At 47.3% G+C, this 13,172-nt stretch overlaps 1 protein-coding gene across 1 annotated transcript in view; it reads left to right on the top strand.

Annotated features, from left to right (window-relative positions):
- The window catches only part of ITPR2 (inositol 1,4,5-trisphosphate receptor type 2), a 920,836-nt gene that overhangs the window by 227,072 nt on the left and 680,592 nt on the right, over positions 1–13,172 (top strand). Inside the window, exons 20-21 of the mRNA XM_053719707.1 lie at positions 11,433–11,558; positions 12,602–12,724. Coding sequence (XP_053575682.1) covers positions 11,433–11,558; positions 12,602–12,724 — 249 coding nt within the window. The remainder of the gene's footprint in view (positions 1–11,432; positions 11,559–12,601; positions 12,725–13,172) is intronic.

The following is a 13,172-nucleotide window of genomic DNA, read 5'->3' as shown; positions in this document are numbered from 1 at the left end:
AGCTGGTACACGGCACATACACAGCTGGTACACGGCACATACACGGCACATATACAGCTGGTACACGGCACATATACAGCTGATACACGGCACATATACAGCTGATACACGGCACATACACAGCTGGTACACGGCACATACACAGCTGGTACACGACACATACACAGCTGGTACACGGCACATACACGGCACATATACAGCTGGTACACGGCACATATACAGCTGGTACACGGCACATATACAGCTGGTACACGGCACATATACAGCTGGTACACGGCACATACACAGCTGGTACACGGCACATACACGGCACATATACAGCTGGTACACTGCACATATACAGCTGATACACGGCACATACACGGCACATATGCAGCTGATACACGGCACATATACAACTGGTACACGGCACATATACAGCTGATACACGGCACATACACGGCACATATACAGCTGGTTCACGGCACATACACTGCACATATACTGCTGGTACACGGCACATATACAGCTGGTACACAGCACATACACGGCACATATACAGCTAGTACACGGCACATATACAGCTAGTACACGGCACATATACAGCTGGTACATGGCACATATACAGCTGATACACTGCACATATACAGATGGTACACAGCACATACACGGCACATATACAGCTGGTACACGGCACATATACAGCTGGTACACGACACATATACAGCTGGTACACGGCACATATACAGCTGATACACGGCACATATACAGCTGATACACGGCACATATACAGCTGGTACACGGCACATATACAGCTGATACACGGCACATATACAGCTGGTACATGGCACATACACGGCACATATACAGCTGGTACACGGCACATATACAGCTGATACACGGCACATACACGGCACATATACAGCTGGTACACGGCACATATACAGCTGATACACGGCACATATACAGCTGATACACGGCACATATACAGCTTGTACACGGCACATATGCAGCTGGTACAGTGCACATATGCAGCTGATACACGGCACATATACAGCTGGTACACGGCACATATACAACTGGTACACGGCACATATACAGCTGATACACGGCACATACACGGCACATATACAGCTGGTTCACGGCACATACACTGCACATATACTGCTGGTACACGGCACATATACAGCTGGTACACAGCACATACACGGCACATATACAGCTAGTACACAGCACATATACAGCTGGTACACGGCACATATACAGCTGATACACTGCACATATACAGATGGTACACAGCACATACACGGCACATATACAGCTGGTACACGGCACATATACAGCTGGTACACGGCACATATACAGCTGGTACACGGCACATATACAGCTGGTACACGGCACATATACAGCTGATACACAGCACATATACAGCTGATACACGGCACATATACAGCTGGTACACGGCACATGTACAGCTGGTACACGGCACATATACAGCTGGTACACGGCACATATACAGCTGATACACGGCACATATACAGCTGGTACATGGCACATACACGGCACATATACAGCTGGTACACGGCACATATACAGCTGATACACGGCACATACACGGCACATATACAGCTGGTTCACGGCACATACACTGCACATATACAGCTGGCACACGGCACATATACAGCTGGTACATGGCACATACACGGCACATATACAGCTGGTACACGGCACATATACAGCTGATACACGGCACATATACAGCTGGTTCACGGCACATACACGGCACATATACAGCTGGTTCACGGCACATACACTGCACATATACAGCTGGTACACGGCACATATACAGCTGGTACACGGCACATACACAGCTGATACACAGCACATACACGGCACATATACAGCTGGTTCACGGCACATACACGGCACATATACAGCTGGTACACGGCACATATACAGCTGGTACACGGCACATACACAGCTGGTACACGGTTTCATACACGGCACATATACAGCTGGTACACGGCACATATACAGCTGGTAAACGGCACATACACTGCACATATACAGCTGGTACACAGCACATATACAGCTGGTACACGGCACATACACAGCTGATACACGGCACATACACGGCACATATACAGCTGATACACGGCACATACACGGCACATATACAGCTGGTACACAGCACATATACAGCTGATACACGGCACATATACAGCTGATACACGGCACATATACAGCTGATACACGGCACATATACAGCTGATACACGGCACATATACAGCTGATACACGGCACATATACAGCTGATACACGGCACATATACAGCTTGTACACGGCACATATGCAGCTGGTACAGTGCACATATGCAGCTGATATACGGCACATATACAGCTGGTACACGGCACATATACAACTGGTACACGGCACATATACAGCTGATACACGGCACATACACGGCACATATACAGCTGGTTCACGGCACATACACTGCACATATACTGCAGGTACACGGCACATATACAGCTGGTACACAGCACATACACAGCACATATACAGCTAGTACACAGCACATATACAGCTGGTACACGGCACATATACAGCTGATACACTGCACATATACAGATGGTACACAGCACATACACGGCACATATACAGCTGGTACACGGCACATATACAGCTGGTACACGACACATATACAGCTGGTACACGGCACATATACAGCTGATACACGGCACATATACAGCTGATACACGGCACATATACAGCTGGTACACGGCACATATACAGCTGGTACACGGCACATATACAGCTGATACACGGCACATATACAGCTGGTACATGGCACATACACGGCACATATACAGCTGGTACACGGCACATATACAGCTGATACACGGCACATACACGGCACATATACAGCTGGTTCACGGCACATACACTGCACATATACAGCTGGCACACGGCACATATACAGCTGGTACATGGCACATACACGGCACATATACAGCTGGTACACGGCACATATACAGCTGATACACGGCACATACACGGCACATATACAGCTGGTTCACGGCACATATACAGCTGGTTCACGGCACATACACTGCACATATACAGCTGGTACACGGCACATATACAGCTGGTACACGGCACATACTTAGCTGATACACAGCACATACACGGCACATATACAGCTGGTTCACGGCAAATACACGGCACATATACAGCTGGTACACGGCACATATACAGCTGGTACACGGCACATACACAGCTGGTACACGGTTTCATACACGGCACATATACAGCTGGTACACGGCACATATACAGCTGGTAAACGGCACATACACTGCACATATACAGCTGGTACACAGCACATATACAGCTGGTACACAGCACATATACAGCTGGTACACGGCACATACACAGCTGATACACGGCTCATACACGGCACATATACAGCTGGTTCACGGCACATACACGGCACATATACAGCTGGTACACGGCACATATACAGCTGGTACACGGCACATACACAGCTGGTACACGGTTTCATACACGGCACATATACAGCTGGTACACGGCACATATACAGCTGGTACACGGCACATATACAGCTGGTACACGGCACATATACAGCTGGTACACGGCACATACACAGCTGGTACACGGCACATACACGGCACATATACAGCTGGTACACGGCACATATACAGCTGGTACACGGCACATATACAGCTGATACACGGCACATATACGGCACATATACAACTGGTACACGGCACATATACAGCTGGTACACGGCACATATACAGCTGATACACGGCACATACACGGCACATATACAGCTGATACACGGCACATATACAGCTGGTACACGGCACATATACAGCTGGTACACGGCACATACACAGCTGGTACACGGCACATACACGGCACATATACAGCTGGTACACGGCACATATACAGCTGGTACACGGCACATATACAGCTGATACACGGCACATATATAGCTGATACACGGCACATATACAGCTGGTACACGGCACATATACAGCTGGTACACGGCACATATACAGCTGGTACACGGCACATATACAGCTGGTACACGGCACATACACAGCTGGTACACGGCACATACACGGCACATATACAGCTGGTACACGGCACATATACAGCTGATACACGGCACATATACAGCTGATACACGGCACATACACAGCTGGTACACGGCACATACACAGCTGGTACACGACACATACACAGCTGGTACACGGCACATACACGGCACATATACAGCTGGTACACGGCACATATACAGCTGGTACACGGCACATATACAGCTGGTACACGGCACATATACAGCTGGTACACGGCACATACACAGCTGGTACACGGCACATACACGGCACATATACAGCTGGTACACTGCACATATACAGCTGATACACGGCACATACACGGCACATATGCAGCTGATACACGGCACATATACAACTGGTACACGGCACATATACAGCTGATACACGGCACATACACGGCACATATACAGCTGGTTCACGGCACATACACTGCACATATACTGCTGGTACACGGCACATATACAGCTGGTACACAGCACATACACGGCACATATACAGCTAGTACACGGCACATATACAGCTAGTACACGGCACATATACAGCTGGTACATGGCACATATACAGCTGATACACTGCACATATACAGATGGTACACAGCACATACACGGCACATATACAGCTGGTACACGGCACATATACAGCTGGTACACGACACATATACAGCTGGTACACGGCACATATACAGCTGATACACGGCACATATACAGCTGATACACGGCACATATACAGCTGGTACACGGCACATATACAGCTGATACACGGCACATATACAGCTGGTACATGGCACATACACGGCACATATACAGCTGGTACACGGCACATATACAGCTGATACACGGCACATACACGGCACATATACAGCTGGTACACGGCACATATACAGCTGATACACGGCACATATACAGCTGATACACGGCACATATACAGCTTGTACACGGCACATATGCAGCTGGTACAGTGCACATATGCAGCTGATACACGGCACATATACAGCTGGTACACGGCACATATACAACTGGTACACGGCACATATACAGCTGATACACGGCACATACACGGCACATATACAGCTGGTTCACGGCACATACACTGCACATATACTGCTGGTACACGGCACATATACAGCTGGTACACAGCACATACACGGCACATATACAGCTAGTACACAGCACATATACAGCTGGTACACGGCACATATACAGCTGATACACTGCACATATACAGATGGTACACAGCACATACACGGCACATATACAGCTGGTACACGGCACATATACAGCTGGTACACGGCACATATACAGCTGGTACACGGCACATATACAGCTGGTACACGGCACATATACAGCTGATACACAGCACATATACAGCTGATACACGGCACATATACAGCTGGTACACGGCACATGTACAGCTGGTACACGGCACATATACAGCTGGTACACGGCACATATACAGCTGATACACGGCACATATACAGCTGGTACATGGCACATACACGGCACATATACAGCTGGTACACGGCACATATACAGCTGATACACGGCACATACACGGCACATATACAGCTGGTTCACGGCACATACACTGCACATATACAGCTGGCACACGGCACATATACAGCTGGTACATGGCACATACACGGCACATATACAGCTGGTACACGGCACATATACAGCTGATACACGGCACATATACAGCTGGTTCACGGCACATACACGGCACATATACAGCTGGTTCACGGCACATACACTGCACATATACAGCTGGTACACGGCACATATACAGCTGGTACACGGCACATACACAGCTGATACACAGCACATACACGGCACATATACAGCTGGTTCACGGCACATACACGGCACATATACAGCTGGTACACGGCACATATACAGCTGGTACACGGCACATACACAGCTGGTACACGGTTTCATACACGGCACATATACAGCTGGTACACGGCACATATACAGCTGGTAAACGGCACATACACTGCACATATACAGCTGGTACACAGCACATATACAGCTGGTACACGGCACATACACAGCTGATACACGGCACATACACGGCACATATACAGCTGGTTCACGGCACATACACGGCACATATACAGCTGGTACACGGCACATACACAGCTGGTACACGGCACATATACAGCTGGTACACGGCACATACACAGCTGGTATACGGTTTCATACACGGCACATATACAGCTGGTACACGGCACATATACAGCTGGTACACGGCACATATACAGCTGGTACACGGCACATATACAGCTGGTACACGGCACATACACAGCTGGTACACGGCACATATACGGCACATATACAGCTGGTACACGGCACATATACAGCTGGTACACGGCACATATACAGCTGATACACGGCACATATACAGCTGGTACACGGCACATATACAGCTGGTACACGGCACATATACAGCTGATACACGGCACATACACGGCACATATACAGCTGATACACGGCACATATACAGCTGGTACACGGCACATACACAGCTGGTACACGGCACATACACGGCACATATACAGCTGGTACACGGCACATATACAGCTGGTACACGGCACATATACAGCTGGTACACGGCACATATACAGCTGATACACGGCACATATACAGCTGATACACGGCACATATACAGCTGGTACACGGCACATATACAGCTGGTACACGGCACATATACAGCTGGTACACGGCACATATACAGGTGGTACACGGCACATATACAGCTGTTACACGGCACATATACAGCTGGTACACGGCACATACACAGCTGGTACACGGCACATATACAGCTGGTACACGGCACATATACAGCTGATACACGGCACATATACAGCTGATACACGGCACATACACAGCTGGTACATGGCACATACACAGCTGGTACATGGCACATACACAGCTGGTACACGGCACATACACAGCTGGTACATGACACATACACAGCTGGTACACGGCACATACACGGCACATATACAGCTGGTACACGGCACATATACAGCTGATACACGGCACATATACAGCTGGTACACGGCACATATACAGCTGGTACACGGCACATATACAGCTGGTACACGGCACATACACAGCTGGTACACGGCACATACACGGCACATATACAGCTGGTACACTGCACATATACAGCTGATACACGGCACATACACGGCACATATGCAGCTGATACACGGCACATATACAACTGGTACACGGCACATATACAGCTGATACACGGCACATACACGGCACATATACAGCTGGTTCACGGCACATACACTGCACATATACTGCTGGTACACAGCACATACACGGCACATATACAGCTAGTACACAGCACATATACAGCTGGTACACAGCACATATACAGCTGATACACTGCACATATACAGATGGTACACAGCACATACACGGCACATATACAGCTGGTACACGACACATATACAGCTGGTACACGGCACATATACAGCTGATACACGGCACATATACAGCTGATACACGGCACATATACAGCTGGTACACGGCACATATACAGCTGATACACGGCACATATACAGCTGGTACATGGCACATACACGGCATATATACAGCTGGTACACGGCACATATACAGCTGATACACGGCACATACACGGCACATATACAGCTGGTTCACGGCACATACTATGCACATATACAGCTGGCACACGGCACATATACAGCTGGTACATGGCACATACACGGCACATATACAGCTGGTACACGGCACATATACAGCTGATACACGGCACATACACGGCACATATACAGCTGGTTCACGGCACATACACGGCACATATACAGCTGGTTCACGGCACATACACTGCACATATACAGCTGGTACACGGCACATATACAGCTGCTACACGGCACATACACAGCTGATACACGGCACATACACGGCACATATACAGCTGGTTCACGGCACATACACGGCACATATACAGCTGGTACACGGCACATACACGGCACATATACAGCTGGTACACGGCACATATACAGCTGGTACACGGCACATACACAGCTGGTACACGGTTTCATACACGGCACATATACAGCTGGTACACGGCACATATACAGCTGGTAAACGGCACATACACTGCACATATACAGCTGGTACACAGCACATATACAGCTGGTACACGGCACATACACAGCTGATACACGGCACATATACAGCTGGTTCACGGCACATACACGGCACATATACAGCTGGTACACGGCACATATACAGCTGGTACACGGCACATACACAGCTGGTACACGGTTTCATACACGGCACATATACAGCTGGTACACAAAACATATACAGCTGGTACACGGCACATATACAGCTGGTACACGGCACATATACAGCTGGTACACGGCACATACACAGCTGGTACACGGCACATACACGGCACATATACAGCTGGTACACGGCACATATACAGCTGGTACACGGCACATATACAGCTGATACACGGCACATACACGGCACATATACAGCTGGTACACGACACATATACAGCTGGTACACGGCACATATACAGCTGATACACGGCACATACACGGCACATATACAGCTGGTACACGGCACATATACAGCTGGTACACGGCACATACACAGCTGGTACACGGCACATACACGGCACATATACAGCTGGTACACGGCACATATACAGCTGCTACACGGCACATACACAGCTGATACACAGCACATACACGGCACATATACAGCTGGTACATGGCACATACACGGCACATATACAGCTGGTACACGGCACATATACAGCTGATACACGGCACATACACGGCACATATACAGCTGGTTCACGGCACATACACGGCACATATACAGCTGGTTCACGGCACATACACTGCACATATACAGCTGGTACACGGCACATATACAGCTGCTACACGGCACATACACAGCTGATACACAGCACATACACGGCACATATACAGCTGGTTCACGGCACATACACGGCACATATACAGCTGGTACACGGCACATATACAGCTGGTACACGACACATACACAGCTGGTACACGGTTTCATACACGGCACATATACAGCTGGTACACGGCACATATACAGCTGGTAAACGGCACATACACTGCACATATACAGCTGGTACACAGCACATATACAGCTGGTACACGGCACATACACAGCTGATACACGGCACATATACAGCTGGTTCACGGCACATACACGGCACATATACAGCTGGTACACGGCACATATACAGCTGGTACACGGCACATACACAGCTGGTACACGGTTTCATACACGGCACATATACAGCTGGTACACGGCACATATACAGCTGGTACACGGCACATATACAGCTGGTACACGGCACATATACAGCTGGTACACGGCACATACACAGCTGGTACACGGCACATACACGGCACATATACAGCTGGTACACGGCACATATACAGCTGGTACACGGCACATATACAGCTGATACACGGCACATACACGGCACATATACAGCTGGTACACGGCACATATACAGCTGGTACACGGCACATATACAGCTGATACACGGCACATACACGGCACATATACAGCTGGTACACGGCACATATACAGCTGGTACACGGCACATACACAGCTGGTACACGGCACATACACGGCACATATACAGCTGGTACACGGCACATATACAGCTGGTACACGGCACATATACAGCTGGTACATGGCACATATACAGCTGATACACGGCACATATACAGCTGGTACACGGCACATATACAGCTGGTACACGGCACATATACAGCTGGTACACGGCACATATACAGCTGGTACACGGCACATATACAGCTGAAACACGGCACATATACAGCTGATACACGGCACATACACAGCTGGTACACGGCACATACACAGCTGGTACACGGCACATACACAGCTGGTACACGGCACATACACAGCTGGTACACGGCACATACACAGCTGGTACACGGCACATACACAGCTGGTACATGACACATACACAGCTGGTACACGGCACATACACGGCACATATACAGCTGGTACACGGCACATATACAGCTAATACACGGCACATATACAGCTGGTACACGGCACATATACAGCTGGTACACGGCACATATACAGCTGGTACACGGCACATACACAGCTGGTACACGGCACATACACGGCACATATACAGCTGGTACACTGCACATATACAGCTGATACACGGCACATACACGGCACATATACAGCTGGTACACCGCACATATACAGCTGGTACACGGCACATATACAGCTGATACACGGCACATACACGGTACATATACAGCTGGTACACGGCACATATACAGCTGTACATGGCACATACACAGCTGGTACACGGCACAAATACGGCACATATACAGCTGGTACACGGCACATATACAGCTGGTACACGGCACATATACAGCTGGTACACGACACATATACAGCTGGTACACGGCACATATACAGCTGATACACGGCACATATACAGCTGGTACACGGCACATATACAGCTGGTACACGGCACATATACAGCTGATACACGACACATATACAGCTGGTACATGGCACATACACGGCACATATACAGCTGATACACAGCACATACACGGCACATATACAGCTGGTTCACGGCACATACACTGCACATATACAGCTGGTACACGGCACATATACAGCTGGTACATGGCACATACACAGCACATATACAGCTGGTACACGGCACATATACAGCTGATACACGGCACATACACGGCACATATACAGCTGGTTCACGGCACATACACAGCACATATACAGCTGGTTCAAGGCACATACACTGCACATATACAGCTGGTACACGGCACATATACAGCTGGTACACGACACATACACAGCTGATACACGGCACATACACGGCACATATACAGCTGGTTCACGGCACATACACGGCACATATACAGCTGGTACACGGCACATATACAGCTGGTACACGGCACATACACAGCTGGTACACGGTTTCATACACGGCACATATACAGCTGGTACACGGCACATATACAGCTGGTACAAGGCACATATACAGCTGGTACACGGCACATATACAGCTGGGACACGGCACATACACGGCACATATACAGCTGGTACATGGCACATATACAGCTGGTGCACGGCACATATACAGCTGATACACAGAGCTAGCATGTTTTCCTTATTGTAGATATTCAGTAATTGTGCCCCAAGCATATAATATTACTAATGTTGTCTGCGCTGTTTTGTATTTCAGATTTTAATCCGTCTGAGCAAGCTGTGCTCACAGAGCAAAAAGGGGCGAAACCAGCAGCAGCGTCTGCTAAAAAACATGGGGGCACATTCAGTGGTGCTGGATCTACTGCAGATACCATATGAAAAGGTCTCTCTTTATTATGACTGAGCAACATTAAAGTCATTTTATACAAGCTGCAGTATTTATTAGCATCTAAGCCCAGTTAGGGACAGCGATGCTCCTGCGCCACTCAAGCAATCACCAGTATGTTGTAGGTTAAGGATTCTGCAGTATTTACTCCAGCCTCTCCGGGGGCAGTGGAAAAAAACAATATCAGATGTAAATGACAAGAAAATAAATAATAAATGTACATCACCTCATTTTTACTACATATACTGTAAACGCGAAATACCATTAAATATTTTATATCCCATTTCCTATGAATGAGATTATGGATATTAAAAAACTCTTATATATAAAATACTTTCATTATTTACTTTTTTCCTATTGCAATAATTTAACTCTGAAAATTTTTCCAGTTCTGAGAAATTGTAGTGCAGAAGTGTAACCCTGCTACATAGCTGTCCCTATATGGTCTCAGCAGAGGTGATGAGATACTGCAAGGTATTGCATGTTTTGCCTACCTCAGTTACAAATACAACTTGGCTACTGTAGGCAGTTAGCGAAGCTTGGCTTTATTACCAAACAATCTGTAATGTAAAAGTCTTGTAAGTAAAAGGTGTTTAAGGTCCCTCTCAAAAAATGTTTCTCTTCCCCCATCTTATGGAGCTCTTAGTAAATCTAAGTTATTGGCGTGTATATACAGTATATATATAGCAAAGGAGGATGGTAGAAGCACTCCTGGTAAATTGTAAAGGCCCAAAACCGGCCCGTGGTGCCCTGGGTGCTCTCCAAGTGTAATACAAATCAGCAAAGTAAGGGAGTCACTCACAGGGTCTTGTAGTGAAGAACAAAGTCTTTATTGACGTTTCGGGGTTGCCCCCGTTTTCAAAATAGTAGTAATGCCTATTTTGAAAACGGGGGCAACCCCGAAACGTCAATAAAGACTTTGTTCTTCACTACAAGACCCTGTGAGTGACTCCCTTACTTTGCTGATATATATATATACATATATAGTAACCGTGAAATAAAATTAATCTATTGTTATTTTGTTGTTGTTGTTTTTTTAGACTGATGAGAAAATGAATGAAATCATGACCTTAGCTCACAATTTCCTGCAAAACTTCTGCCGGGGAAATCAACAAAATCAAATTCTTCTCCACAAAAATCTGAACCTTTTCCTGAATCCAGGGGTAAGACAATGTACAAAATACTGAGATTATGCTGCACATAACACTTTCCTGTACTCACATTAATCTCTTCTGAGAGCTCTTCACGTCGACGTGTTTCGGTGGCGCAGACGAGGGAGTTGCAGCTGTCTGTATAACTAAGTCTCTCGCACACAGTCATCTTGTCCTTCTCTGGTGCTGTTAATGAAACCTCTAGAGAGACCGTTATTATATCAAAATAGGGCACAACCCAAGAGTCTCCAAATCATCTCCCCTTCTGCTAAAAAAAGACTCTTACTGCTAATATAGCTCGTAATAATATTTAAAGGGGTATGAAAGTTAAAATGTATCTTTAAATGAAAAAAAAGCAACTTTTCAATTTATTTCTGTTATGATAAGTGCCTCTTTCTTTTTGTATGCTTAGGTGAAATTTACCATGGGATGGGAATATACTGAGGTAGACTCCGGAGCA

The sequence above is a fragment of the Bombina bombina genome, chromosome 6 (assembly GCF_027579735.1).
Source record: "Bombina bombina isolate aBomBom1 chromosome 6, aBomBom1.pri, whole genome shotgun sequence".
Classification (NCBI taxonomy): Eukaryota; Metazoa; Chordata; class Amphibia; order Anura; family Bombinatoridae; genus Bombina; species Bombina bombina.
The sequence above is the reverse complement of the archived record's forward strand: the minus strand, read 5'-3'. Positions and strand labels throughout refer to the sequence as shown.